Here is a 14,935-nt window from a genome sequence, read left to right as displayed (position 1 = left end):
CCAGATGAGTTGGCCAAAGGCACACAATTTATTTAGGGCAGAACCAGAGTTTTACCTGTGCCCTCTGACTCTAAGATCATTGGTTATGCCAGCAGTTTTATATACCTAATCAAAATGGTCCCATGCATGTTGTCTTATAAAAATGATATTTTTAAAGTTCACTTATCAGAACCATATCTCCATTTTTAAAATTTATTTACTTATTTATTTTTTACTCTATTATGTGAGAGGGATAACTATATGCTGGCAATGTAGATATCATCCATAAATGTTTACTGAATTAAATTATCTTTATTACAAACACTGAGAAGTGTAGAGAGAATAATATAAAAATTATTTTGAATGCCTGTCTTTATTTTATTTTCGTGTAAGGCATTAACTTTTCAGAAGCAGTTATAATTGTATAATTGTTTAAAAGATTTAAGCATTATCATTTTTCAGGTAGAATTATTTTCTTATACCCAATGCTATGTCCAGGAATCACCTTTTTTCTTTAGTACTTATAGTTCCAATTTAATGAAAACCTATAACTAAAGGATCATGCAACCTTTAGGAAGGATCTTACTCTTCCCCCTCCCCCCAACCTCTCTCTCTCTCTCTCTCTCTCTCTCTCTCTCACTTAATACCCTTTCTTCTTTTCATTGTTAGTGCTTTTATGGGACCAACACTGGGTGGATTTCTGTATGAGAGAATTGGTTTTGAATGGGCAGCAGCTGTACAAGGTCTGTGGGCTCTGACAAGTGTGAGTAATCAGTCTTTTATTTTCATTTTCTTTGTGTGGAGAAGCGTGACTTGGAGAATTGACATTAACTAGTAACTTCGATTGTTTTAAAGGGACTATGGATGGGCTTGTTTTATCTGTTGGAGTACTCAAGGAGAAGAAGAAGGTATGGTCAACTCTTGAACTTCTTTCTCCCTTTAAAGTTGGCTTGTGGCCCAACCTCATTTGGCTCAGTGGTTAGAGCATTGGCCTGCAGACTGAAGCATTCTGGGTTCAATTCATCAAGGGCACATGCCCGGGTTGCAGGCTTGATCCCCAGTATAGGGCATGCAGGAGGCAGCCGATCAATGATTTTCTCTCCTCATTGATGTTTCTACCTCTCTCTCCCTCTCCCTTCCTTTCTGAAATCAATAATAATAACAATAATCCTACATAATAAAATGGTAATATGTAAATTACCATCACTCCGCTACGCCCACGATTGGGCCAGCAGGAGGCTCAGGGGGCGGGACTCAGGGTGGCCGGGGTAGCTGATTGGGCCAGCAGGACGCTGAGCTCGCGGCGCCACTGGTGCCACGAGCTCAGCGTCTGTGCCATGGCTGCGCCGGAGGCTTTCGAAAGGCCTGGTGCACCAGCGGATAGACAGCCAGCTCCCCCGCGATCAAAAGCCAAAGCGGGGGAGCTGGCTGTCTGTCTGCTCCGGCACAAGGCCTTTCGAAAGCCTCCGCCGCGCCGGAGGCTTTCGGAAGGCCTGGTGCACCAGCGGACAGCCAGCCAGCTGGTGCACCAGGTGCATGATTAAATCATGCACTGGGCCTCTAGTAATAATAATAATAAGTTGGCTTGTGGAGAACGTGTATGCATATATGCATAACCCATGGACACAGACAATAGGGTGGTGAAGGCCTGGGGTGGGGGATGGGGACAGGTTGGAGAGGGTCAATGGGGGAAAAAAAGGACACATGTAATGCTTTCAACAATAAAAGATTATTAAGGGAAAAAATACAAAGTAAAAGTTGGCTTGTGGAAATGAAAAAGAAATCCCATTTTTCCTCCATTCTGACAGTCAGCAGATTGCTGGGTACTCTAAGCCTCAGGACTTGGTAGATACCTTTGAGGAGGTAGTTGGACAGAGACATAGGTACTGGGTTTTTTTAGGATAAGAAATATTACGATTCTTCTTTTCTTTCCTTCAATGTAGATCAAAACTTCAAACTATCCTTGGTACAGAGAAGGAACAAAGTGCTCTCTTGCCTGATGAAAACCAGCCTTGAGAACCTTGGGAGACACAGGGTTGGGAGATGGATGTTCCTGGCCTTGAACATTAAAGTTGGAAGTTTGAAAAGTGTTCTTAATTTTACACACAGAACTCCATGAACCCACACCAGCATGCTGGAAGTGTCCATATATTTTTGGATGATCCATGATGGGCTGCACATACTGTTGTCCTGCAAAGCTGGCCTGCTGAGCCCTGGCCGGTTTGGCTCAGTGGATGGAGTGTTGGCCTGTGGACTGAGGGGTCCCGGGTTCGAGTTTGGTCAAGGGCATATGCCTGGGTTGCGGGCTCGATCCCCAGTGGGGGGTGTGTGGGAGACAGCTGATCGATGATTCTCTCTCATCATTGATGTTTCTGTCTCTCTCTCCCTCTCCCTTCCTCTCTGGAATCAATAAAGATATATTAAAAAAAAAAAAAAAAAGCTGGCCTGCTGAGCCAGCCATATTTAAAGTATTACATCTGAGAAGAGTAGTTGAAAATCAACAAAACTTTGTGTTTCTAAATGATCAAACTTGGGCTTGAAGATGTTATTGACTCTAGGTCTCCTGTCTCCTCTGTTTACTTTTTATTCAAAATGCACTAATTCTGTGAATGTACCTTTGTATATTAACAAGGAAAGAAAGTATGTGAATTGACATTAACTAGTAACTTTGATTGTGTTAAAGGGATTATCAATGGGTTTAAGGGAAAGAATTGATATGCTTAAAGTTAATATAAATGACTCAATACTATGAAATCAGTTTTAAAAAGATATGCTTGATCTTTGTCCTGAGATTTCTGTTTTTGTTCAAAGGCAAATTTCCTGCCTATTATGCAAAAACTGTAACATTTCCTGGCCCTCAGTTCTTTTAAAAAATATGTATGGAAGGTAGAAGAATAGCATTACTTAAGATTTCCATTTGTGCAACATATTTTTAATTATTATCTGGATTTATAAGTAATGCTTGATATAAAATTCATTTCCCATAATCTCTGTTTCAATTCTGCCATGTTTTAAACACACACACACACACACACACACACACACACACACACACACACATTTCTAGTAGATACATCCATTCCTGGAGCAGGTGATTCCACAGGAATGCTTGTATGTTAGTGAAGGGATTCCTCCGACTTCATGTAAAATCCATGCTGTTGTTTGAAGAGAGAGAGAGTCTCTATTGTGCAACTCTCACACCTCCTGATCCATCTCCACGGTGTAACAGCCACATTTACCTTTTTTAAATAGAATAAATGGCTTTATCTATTTAGCTGTGCAAACATATTTACTGAATGCCTTTTCTGAACCGATCCTGTGATAATGTGCTAGAGATTTCATTGTGATCAAGATAAACACAGTCTCTGCCTTTATCTAACTTATATTTCAGAGGAAGATAATAGATAAATACCAGAATCTCTGTTTTACAGAGAGGCTAGGAAGGAAAACAACGTGGTGATGTGAGAGAGGAACTGATGGGTTGATTGGGTGTGGGGTCCTAATGTACCAGTAGACGAGGCTTCTCTGTGGAGGTGGGGCTTTGAACTGAGATCTGAAGTGTGAGAAAGAGGAGAGCAGACCACAGCATGTGCAAAGGGGCTGGAGGTGGTCAGAGGTGAGACCGTGGCCTGCGCACCTGAAGTCTAGTAAAGAGAGGAGGCTGGAGAAGTGTGGAGGGGCCAGCTTTTAGGAGGGGATGCTAGATTTGATTCATGTTTCAGGAAGGTTATTGTCCGGGCATGTGGATGTGAGTGGGATGTGATTTAGCAGAGTTGGAGGGAGATCTTTGGAAGCTTTGAGAGAAACTTTAATGGTTTGGGTCAGGGATGTGGTGGTGGAAAAGGAGAGGAAAGGATGTGTTTGGAAGTGGAACCAACAAGATCTGCTGATTTGGAGGGAGAGGGAAGAGGAATTTAGGATGATCCCCAGGTTTTGGCAGGAGGGTGAGGGTGGACGGTGGTACATCTTAGTGAGGTGAGGAAGAATAGTAGCAAAACAGATCCTGAAGGGTCAAATTAAACCATAATGTGATGCCCTTCCACACCACCAAAACGAAAGAAAAGAAAAAAAATAAATAAAGGATGACAAAACCAAGATTGAGGATGATGGAGAGCGACTTGAAGTACGACAGTTTTGGAATACTTTTTGACACTAATTGCCAAAATCAAATACCCACAAATTCCATGAACTCTTCTTTCTCCCTCTTCCCCCAAATTCCCTTCAACATGAGACCCCAGAGGGTGGTCCAGTGCTCAGAGTGCATGGAGGGGGGTGCTGTCACAGATCCCCCGTTTCCCAGAACGACACCAGGAAGGAGTGTGACCCCGGCCCGCTGCATTTGTATGGGGTGCAGAACAGGCCCAGGCCTCGGTCACCCTAGCCCAGCTTCAATGCTGAAATCGCCCTGGTCCCACGTCAATGCTTTTCTTGGCAGAGCACAGGCTCTGGCAAGGTCGCCCCTCCTCCTCCCAGGGGCCTAGAATATGCGCAGCGCCTGCAGTTTCCGACGCTGCCGCGCGAGGCCGCTATTGCACCCGGCGATCTGCCGGCAGCTTCCTGCGGGGCGGCGGCTGGGCTCCCACCCCCACCACCCGGGGGGCGTCTGGATGCCCCTCAGGACCCAGGACCGACCGTCTATTACCGTTACCAGCGCTATTGACTGTTGAGAGTTCAAAGTCAACACAAAGATTCCAAGCTTTCTGGTGAGAGAACTTTTTGTTTCCATTCCCAACAGGTTGTTGTCAATACATGCCGCCGCGGATACCAGTGTATTTAAAGACACTTTGTATGAAGCTAACCTTGTCCCTTCCTCATTTTATGATCTTGCAAGTCATATTGAAATCAGTGGCCAAAAAAAACGTTAAAAAATAGAGGAACTTTGAACAATGAAACCAAAAGACAGGGTAGAACTATCAAAGGAAATCGTTGTGTACATTTATATTTGTATATGTTTACATTCCTCTAAATGTAACAAAGGTGCCCAGCTTAAAAGAATCCTTTAACAAAAGGAGGCTATTTTATGTGGGTGAATGTAGCATGTAATAATAATAAAGAAAATATATCTTTTATGTTAAGACCACGTTGCAACCTATGCATATGTGATATACAAATTAATCAAAGGAAAAATAAAAAGGACAAATAAATCACAAATATATTTTTTAATTGAACTTTATAAGTTTGGGGATCATTTTTTACTCACATGCAGTTGTAAGAATTAATACAAAGCCCTGGCCAGTGTGGCTTAATTGGTTGAGCAGCTGGTTGAGTGTTGTCTCATGCAACAAAAAGTGGCAGGTTGGATCCCCGGTTGGGGCCTACGCAAGTACATGCCAGGAGGGGGCATGCGAATGATGTTTCTCTTTCTCCCTCTTCCTCTCCCTCTTCAAAAATCAATCAAAGCAATTTTATTTTAAAAAGGAATTAATATACAGAGGTCATGTATACTCTTTACCCAGTTTTCCTTAATGGAAACATCTTGCAACACGATAGTACAAAATCAGAGCCAGCATATATTGATGGAATCGGCGTGGCTCAGTGGTAGAACCTCGACCTATGAACCAGGAGGTCTCTGTTCAATTCCTGGTCAGGGCTCAGCCCGGGTTGTAGACTCGATCCCCAGTAAGGGGCGAGCAGGAGGCAGCTGATAAGATGATTCTCTCTCATCACTGATGTTTTCTCTCCCCTTCCTCTCTGAAATCAATAATATATATATAATATATATATATAATATATATATAATATATAAATAATATATATTTTTAATATATATTAAAAGATACAGAATATTCTCCATCCTTCAATAATATATAAATAATATATATATTTTTAATATATATATATTAAAAGATACTGGATATTCTCCATCCTTCATATTGCCCCTTTATAGAACATCCAGTTCCCTCTCACACTCACACCTTCCTTAATCTCTGGCAACCACTAATCTGTTCTATATTTCTATAGTTCTGTCATTTCAAGGATGTTGGAATCACATAGTATGTTGTTAACTTTGAGGATTGGCCTTTTTTCATTCAGCACAGTGCTCTTAAGATTCATTTGCATTGTTGCATGTATCTATCGTTCATTTCTTTATATTGCTGAGGAATATTCCATGATACTGGTCTACAGCTTGCTTTATCATTCATTGAAGGGCACCTGGATTATTTCCAGTGTATGTTTAGTACAAATAAAGCTACTATGAACATTCATGTTCAGATTTTTGTGTGAACATGTCTTCATAATTTGGGATAACTTCCTGGGAATGATGCAACTGTTAGATAGTATGGTAGTTGCATGATTAGTTTTCCCCTCAAATAACCCATTATTTTACATAGGATATTAAATATCATACATTAATGAAATATTCTCTTATTTATTAAGTTGTGAGGATTAAATATGTTAAATATACCTTCTCAAATCTAGCTGGTAAAAGAGGTGGATAATAAATACTGACATAATTTTCAAACTAATTTTCACTAAGTACAATTACTAGTAAGTGAAAGTAAAGAAACACATATCTCTGTTTATATACAATCTTATAAAAAAGGAATGATCCAAATATTAGTCCTATGATAGTTATCTTTCCTTTGGTATCAATATCATATGTCCTCTATTTATGAAAAACTCACAGGAGTGTAAGACTCAGATATAGCATATTCAGACAGAAAGAAAAACACATCTAAAGTATTAACAAAGGGAACTAAATAAAGCCTGCTTATTCAGCCTTTATTAAGAACAACTTGCAAATCTTAAATATTTGCACCAGTTTCCTCAGAAAATCCACAGTCTATTCTATTTTCAGCCTGTTTGTAGTTGAGAGTTATAGGTGACAATCTAGGAAGGCTTGGGGTTCAGCACAACTTCTGAGTTTAGTGCAATTTTGTCATCAGTACTAAAACAAATAATTCAAAGTCTGTTTCTTGTTGACAAAAAGCATGACAAATACAAAAAGTAGTACATTATTATTTCATTTTTAAGTTTTTGTCATTCAAGACAAATCTGAATACCAAATCAGTTGTCACATTATTATATACAAAGGCCCAGTGCAGAAATTCATGCACAAGTAGGGTCCCTAGGCCTGGCCAGTGATCAGGGCCTATCAGGATCTCTGCCTCCCACCTCCCCACCTCCCCACTTCCTCCTTTGCTCACTCCCTCAGTGCCGCTGCTGCCACCCACCATGTTCCATGCCACCCCCTGGTGGTCAGTGCACATCATAGCGAGCAATCCAACTCCTGGTCTCCCGGTCAAACTCCCGAGGGGACACTTTGCATATTAGCCTTATATATATATAGATTTTGAAAATGTCCACCATGAAATCAATTGTTGTATGAATTCTTATAGAGCTGTTTTCCTTTAAAAAAATTAAAACCAGTGTACATAAATATTTGAACATAATATTTATATCTTTTCTTCATATACTTTCAGCACTTTGGGCTATATTCTCTCTGCTCCTGTATTGTTTTCTGTTTTATCACTATTACTGGGTCCTTTTACCTCTTATTTACTCAGCTGATGAAGATCAGTCACTCGGTTGTTGGTGAGTCCATTCCCAAGAGCCAAGTCTTGTCTCTAGATGTGGAACACGAATAGTGGGAGTACAGGGCTATGCATTAGGAAGTGGCACTATCATCTCATAGTAACAAAGCAGCAGCATTGGACTATATACATGCCCATGCATCTTCTGAAAGAAAAAAATATATATCTTAAGGAAAAGCAGCAATATTGGGGGGGAAATGCATAGGAAAGGGAGACCTGCCCACGACGTCTTCATTTTTGTTGCTGGGGGATTTGTCCTAACACAGCTCTCAGGACCTTGGTGGGTTAATTTAGAAGAGTGAGCACTCCCACATATATACTGTGCATTAACTGATCATTGATCTTCCATAGAAACCAATTCCATTTAGCAGCACTATGGCCTGTGACTCTGATTCTGGGTGTTCAAAGCAGACAAATGCAAGATGTCGGCTTTTCTCCCCTGTCTTTGCATGTGGTCACTTTGGTTAATGGCTCAGCCTATCAGAAGTAACAGCTCATAAAGAAATTCTTCCTGCACTGGGGCCTCTGACCTCTCCACCAGCACTGCCCTGTCCTCTTCAAGAACAGGGAACAAGATGTAGGAGGCACTGGGATTCTGCCCTACCTCCCTGTTTACTGTTCCACCCAGGACGGGGAGGGGCCATGAGTAGCTTTTTCAGAAACTGCCACGCTTATTTTCCAGGGTGTCTGGCTGTGCCACTCCACATTCCCAACGGTAATGAATGAGTAATAGAGTTTCTCAGTAAGTTGTGTGCACGAGTGTGTTGTGTATGTATCTGTTTAAGAAATCGTGTGATGAATGAATTAAGAAGTTAGAATTATTGAACAGAGAGAAAATTAGCTGGTAGAAATGGACTTTCTTTTAATAATTTCAGGATAAACCATTCAGGGCAGATTGACACAGAAGTCTTTGTAGAAAGAGAGAGAACAATCAGAAAACAGAGACAATGGACTGTTTGAAGTTCTTTTAACAAATTAGTAGCCAAGAACAGGTGGGCACAGGAGCAGAGAGAATTAAAGCCCTGGGTCAAAGCTGCCCTGGGCATTGCCCTCCAATAGAACCACCATCTTCTGGGCATGAGGCAGTAATAACAGCAAAAATTACTCAGCACGTACTACCACCTTTGGCAGATGAGGGAAAGTGTGGCACTGAGAGGTCACATTACTTACTCATAGTCAGCCAGCTGGGAAGTGATTCAAACCTAGGCATTCTGTCTTCGGGGTCCATGCCATTAACCATCACTCAATATCATCCTGACTCTTCTTCTTTTTTTTTTTTTTAATGTATTTTTTGTATTAATTTCAGAGAGGAAGGGATAGAGAGAGAGAGAGAGAGAAACATCAATGATGAGAGAGAATCATTGATCGGCTGCCTCCTGCACGCCCCACACTGGGGATCGAGCCCCCAACCTGAGCATGTGCCCTTGACTGTAATCAAGCCCAGAACCCTTCAGTCCACAGGCCAATGCTCCATCCACTGAGCCAAGCCACCTAGGGCCCATCTTGACTCTTATAACTAAACTGAGAAAAATTCCTGCCATGTGAGTTATCAGTAATTAGATGCAGGACCATACAGGAATTTAGTTATGTCCACATGGAGGAAAGTTCTAGAGTGGGTTTTCATTACAATAAAAGAATAATGGGCCCTAACTGGTTTGGCTCAGTGGATAGAGCATCAGCCTGCGGACTCAAGGGTCCCAGGTTCAATTCCAGTGAAGGGCATGTGCCTTGGTTGTTGTCACATCCCCAGTGGGGGGTGTGCAGAGGCAACTGATTGATGTTTCTCTCTCATTGATGTTTCTGACTCTCCATCTCCCTTCCTCTCTGTGAAAAATCAATGAAATATATTTAAAAAAAAGAATAATGGGCTAAAGAGGAAGAATATAATGTGAATGTAAGAGTCAACTTAGGTCTTAGGGCTAGAAAATGTCTAGCTTCTTTGGCTCTGTCACTTCCCCTGGCCATTTGGACATTGCTCAGTAGCAATCATGTAATTCCACCTGGCCTGGGTTACCCAGCCTCTACCACTGCTTGAAAGAAAAGCCCAGCAATCAGCGTTGCCAGGCTAGGATAAAACAAATGCTCCTCTCCTGGTGCCTAAGGGAGCAGAACCCTCTGGCCAGCTGCTGCCCACCCAGAAAGTAAACCAAAACAGGAAGTCAGGGGTGATTGGAGGAGCCACAGGCCTTGGAAAGAAGACAGCAGGTAGGATCCAGGGATGGCAGGCCTCACCTAGACAGACCTGTACGTAGTTACCTACCTTAGGCATTAAGCATGCTTTTTTACATCCTTGCCCATTGAAAATGAACAAGGTGAACAATTGGTGAATCACTGTGATGCTCTGATGAATGAAAACAGGGCTACCCGACACACCTAACACACTCAACGTAACCACACGTGATATTCTGTTCATAAACATTCCTAACTGCATAGGTTATAATGGGAAGTCATGTCCTAACGCCTATGTGATAGATTAATCTTTACATTGAACAAGCCCTTTCCATTGTTTTTGTGGTTCTAGGAAAATAAGCTTAGAATGCCAGAATAATTCTTCTCTAGACCTCCAGAGATAAACACCTGGTACAGAGGCCAGACCACCCCATGCCTTTTTGTTATCATTGACCTCTATACAGTTAATTACAAATTACAGAGGCCATAGGTCATGTATGTTAAGTATTAACTATCCAGCACACACCAATGTAAAGGAAGTATGCATCTCTCCATTTTTATTTTTCATTCACTCCTAGAGATTTCCCTGCTTTGTGGTCTCCCACCTCCTTATCTACCACCAATGGATTTCATAACCTTCCTTCCATATAGCCTTTTGATTTTAATATATAAACTAAACCACAAAACTGTTACTCCTTGGAGCATTTTCTCAATCCTTGGAGATTTTTTATTGTAGGTCTGGCCCTCAGTTTTGACTCAAACTCTTTGAACTTTTCTTTATGTTTGAACATCCTCATATTGTTTGATAAGACAATAAATTTCCCACAGCTTGACACTTTTAAACTATCTGTTCATTTTTCTCCTTCTGTAGTACCTGAGATTCCAGCTTCATTGTTTTATCCTTTCAGATGCTTGTTTCTATAACTGCCAACACAAATGAACAAGGGGCTTTGATCCGCTCCTTTGGATTTATTCCTGTTGTCCTGAAAATAAGACAGTCATCCTTATTTTGCCAAAATCTTTGAATCCAGCTGTCTTAATCCATGTGGGCTGCTATAAAGGAATACTAAAAAGTGGGCATCTTATAAACAATGGACATTTGTTTCTCACAGTTCTGGAGACTGGGAAGTCCAAGATCAAGGTTCAGATTCAGTATCTGTTGAGGACCCGATTCCTAGTTCATATTGTGTTCTCACACAGAAGAAGGGGCAAAGGAGTTCCACACAGATGCTTTTATAAGGGCAGGAATCCCATTATTTTCTTTTTTCATTTTAAATATATTTTTGTATTGATTTCAGAGAGGAAGGGTGACGGGGAGAGAAATAGAAATATCAATGATGAGAGAAAATCATTGGTTAGCTGTCTCCTGTATGCCCCCTACTGGGGATCAAGCCTGCAACCCAGGCATATGCCCTGCCTGACCAGGAATTGAACCGTGACCTCCTGGTTCATTGGTTAATGCTCAACCACTGAGCCGCCCCTGCTGGGAAGGAGTCCCATTCTTGAGGGCTCCTCCCTCATGACATAAACATTTTGCCAAGGCCCCACTTCCTGATACGTCACACTAAGAATTAGGTTTGGACATATGAGTTTGGGGGATGGAGGGGCACACAAACATTCAGTCTGTAGCACCGACCAAAACAATTTTTAGAAGTTCCTTTCGGTGAATGCAGTGAACTTTGGGCATAGTTGGATGGGAACTAAAGTTAATGATTTGCAAGCAAAGTCATCAAGAGAGTTGGTTACTGTTTTCCTTTTGAAGAACCGGGAGCATGCTGCCAGTTCAAAGGGACTTTTGCAGCTCCTCAACTTCTGAGAGCTGAAAGCAGAGGGTAGTTTGAACCACGTGAAATTACAGAGGCCATAGGTCAAAAACAGTTGGCTACTGGCAACTTCCTATGTCACAACCCTTTCCATTCAGTAGAGCATGACATTTCATAACTCTCAGATTTCCTCTTGGTTTTAGTTGCATTAGCTGTCCGAGCAGTTGAACACCCATCCAAGTCTCACTTGCATGAGACCTGACACCAAAAGATAAAGTTCAGGCTGGTTCTGCTCAAGCAGACATTTCCTTCCAAAAAGGCAGATTCAAACAATCTTTTGAAGACATATGAAAGCCTCCACAGGGGACAGGGACAAAAACATTGTTTCTTACCACTATACCCTTTTTGGAGATATAGTATCATCCTCTTTCTTTCTTCCTTCCTTCTTTTCTTTTCCTTTTCTTTCTTCCTTTTTTTAAAAATAAAGTTATCAAGAGAGTAGTTTGAAAAGAAGAACCTGTTTTTCTTGCTTCTTATTCTGATGTGTCATCCTTGCTGCCACGAGGAAATGCTATTAGTGATTGTACATGCTATTTCCAACTCTTTACTTCTCAGCTCACTTAATGTCATTTCATTCCTGGGAGAGAGGCCAGACGAGGACGTCCTTCAGGCTGAGGCAGGGCTCGAAGCGGCTCCTCACTATCCTGACTTCCTTGTGTTTTTGTTGTATCTCCACCTCGTGGTTGATGGGCACCTGCCATGTCCTGCTTGGCAAGATCCAGGAGTTGATCTCAGGTACTCTGCCCCCATTTCATCCCCAGGACCCCAAATAGACTGGATTTGTTTACTCGAATAAGAGTTGTTCTGTGGGCCTAACAACTAAAGCACACGAAACAGTCGGGATCATTACATGACTAAATTGTCACCTGTTTGAGTTAATAATTGTCATCCCATCCTAATCTTACAGAGAACCTTCATGTATCTTTGACTCTCAGACTAACCTTGCGAAAGAGATAGAGCAGGTATGTTGTATTATTATTTTTCACATCAGAGTTACTTTAGTTACTGTTTTCTCTCTGTTAAAGGGTGTAATTGTACTACATTTGAATTTCATTTTTTATTGAAATTTGATATCAAATTTTATCAATAGTAGATGTTGTACAATCTTTGTAATGCTTTTTTATTGTATTCATTTAATGGCAATATTTTCCCCTCAAAAGAGGTTGGGTATAATATTCATAAGATTATAAAATAAGAACTCATGCACCGCCCTTTATAAATGCTACATGAATATTACTTGTACTTTCAGAAATCTCTAGATCTTGGCCATGATCACTTCCTCCTTTCAAGCCTCTGTGGCAGTTTTTGCCCTGGTGATTCTGCATGTCAGTACCCTGGATACATTTATAGCTGCCGTATATGAACATGCTGTCCTGCGGCCAAAGGCCACAGAAACACCTGTTTCTCAGGACGATGCCTTGCTCCTTATGAACAAGAACATAGATATTCTGGAGAAAGCGATAAAGCAGGCAGCTGAGCAGGTATTCTTTTATTTCTACTAATCTTAATTCATGGTAGGGACGTGAAATCTGGTGGAAGGTTGCAGTGTTGCATTGTCTGTGTTACACATGGAGAAAAAATTTTGATTGGACTTGTTTTGAATAGGGTGCTCAAATTATCGTGACTCCAGAAGATGCACTTTATGGATGGAAATTTACCAGGGAAACCATTTTCCCTTATCTGGAGGATATCCCAGACCCTCAGGTGGACTGGATTCCATGTCAAGACCCCCACAGGTATTGTCTCTATCCTAGTTGTTTGTGCAAAAGTACGGCAATTCTCTAAAATGTGCATGTTCGCCACAGCAAAATGATAAATCCTGAATTATCCTGTACCTGGTGGCAGGTTATTGTTATATTTATCTTGGCATTTGTTAGATTTTTAAAAAATTGCACTTAGATACCATTGAACAATCACTTATGATTTAATATCTTCATTCAATTTAGAGAAAATATGTAAACAGGACATTCCTAAGTAGGACTAGTGATGAAGGGGAGGAGGATCTCATGGATACAAGTAGTAAATTAATTTCTGAAGTGGACAGTGGGTTGTGTTTGGAAAATATTTCCACGTCCCCATTTAAAGGTACCATGTTGCAATTTTATTGGAATCTGCTTCTCAGGCAGAAAGACCTCGCTATGTACTCTCTAGTGAATCATAAGACTTATGCTATGAAACTTTGCATGTTCCTAGGCTCATAAAGGCAATTTTCCCGAGAAAAAAGTAATCTAGGAATGTTCTGATGCAACATATTTAATAGCCATGGATGTATATTTAATATATGAATCCTACTTCCTAATAGGACTTGGAGGTTATTGAGGTCCAGAAACGTACACTTCAAACCTTTCAGTGAAACGTCGCTCACTCTGTCACACTTATTCTTACCGTTCAGATCCTCTCACTCTGTTACCCTCTCATACTCTCTCATTCTTTTACCTCAAATGAAGTTTATTTAACATTCCTCTGCCATATTTTTGCTGGAGGATTATAGCTACCACTTTTCTTTAGGCACTCCTGCTTATTCTGACATTTATAGAAGAGCTATCAGGAAAGGACTCTAGAGCAGTGGTCGGCAAACTCATTAGTCACCAGAGCCAAATATCAACAGTACAACAATTGAAATTTCTTTTGAGAGCCAAATTTTTTAAACTTAAACTTCTTCTAATGCCACTTCTTCAAAATAGACTCTCCCAGGCTGTGGTATTTTGTGGAAGAGCCACACTCAAGGGGCCAAAGAGCTGCATGTGGCTCGCGAGCCACGGTTTGCCGACCACTGCTCTAGAGAGATTAACAGCACAGAAAAAGAGAATATTGGGTTACATGACCTTGGACAATTCCCTCTTCCCATCCTTCCTGTCCTGAGCTGATTTCTCTATGGTGTTTGTAAGAAATTTTATTTCGTGTAAAAAGAGAGGCCAATAGCTGGACAGTCTTTCTGCATAGAAGTTTTGGGAATTGGGATGGCCCATTTGTTTTTAATCTCACAGTAGGACTGAGTTCTGGATTTCCTGTTAAAAACAACCTATGATGCAAATGTATGGATGAGTCAAAGGTCACAGTAACTATGGGAACTAGTAAAGGTTGGGGGACAGGTTCTTCCATATGGTTAGTAAGTGCCTCTTTCATAGCCCTACAGTAGAAGAAAAACATTTTGACAGAAAATATAGTCAAATTTAAATAATTCATCTTTTCATTCATTCAACCATTTTTTAAAAATAGTTTTTTATTGATTTCAGAGAGGAAGGGAGAGGGAGAGACGGAAACATCAATGATGAGAGAGAATCATTGATCATTGGCTGCCTTTTGCCCATCTCCCACCGGGGATTGAGCCCGCAACCTGGGCACGTGCCCTTGACCAGAATCAAATCCAGAAATTTAACCCAGGAATCGAACCCAGGACCCTTTGGGTCCACAGGCCTGCACTCTATT

General features: G+C 41.1%; 2 protein-coding genes across 10 annotated transcripts in view; both read left to right on the top strand.

Annotated features, from left to right (window-relative positions):
* Positions 1-3,192, top strand: part of SLC18B1 (solute carrier family 18 member B1) — a 36,831-nt gene extending 33,639 nt beyond the window's left edge. For all 3 annotated transcript variants that reach the window (XM_079781043.1, XM_079781044.1, XM_079781042.1), the window contains 3 exons: positions 649-742; positions 835-887; positions 1,923-3,192. In XM_079781043.1, coding sequence (XP_079637169.1) covers positions 649-742; positions 835-887; positions 1,923-1,995 — 220 coding nt within the window. In that variant the 3' untranslated portion in view covers positions 1,996-3,192. The remainder of the gene's footprint in view (positions 1-648; positions 743-834; positions 888-1,922) is intronic.
* Positions 3,193-4,531: 1,339 nt separating this feature from the next.
* The window catches only part of VNN2 (vanin 2), a 39,550-nt gene continuing 29,146 nt past the window's right edge, over positions 4,532-14,935 (top strand). The window contains exons 1-6 of one of the 7 annotated variants that reach the window (XM_079780910.1): positions 4,532-4,682; positions 8,197-8,256; positions 12,095-12,241; positions 12,414-12,468; positions 12,756-12,987; positions 13,112-13,242. In XM_079780910.1, coding sequence (XP_079637036.1) covers positions 12,775-12,987; positions 13,112-13,242 — 344 coding nt within the window. In that variant the 5' untranslated portion in view covers positions 4,532-4,682; positions 8,197-8,256; positions 12,095-12,241; positions 12,414-12,468; positions 12,756-12,774. Of the gene's footprint in view, positions 4,683-8,196; positions 8,257-12,061; positions 12,242-12,413; positions 12,469-12,755; positions 12,988-13,111; positions 13,243-14,935 lie in introns of all 7 variants that reach the window. The other 6 variants (XM_079780909.1, XM_079780916.1, XM_079780911.1 and 3 more) reach the window with 6 other exon arrangements.

This window comes from Cnephaeus nilssonii, assembly GCF_951640355.1.
Source record: "Cnephaeus nilssonii genome assembly, chromosome: 9".
Taxonomy (NCBI): domain Eukaryota; kingdom Metazoa; phylum Chordata; class Mammalia; order Chiroptera; family Vespertilionidae; genus Cnephaeus; species Cnephaeus nilssonii.
The sequence above is the reverse complement of the archived record's forward strand: the minus strand, read 5'-3'. Positions and strand labels throughout refer to the sequence as shown.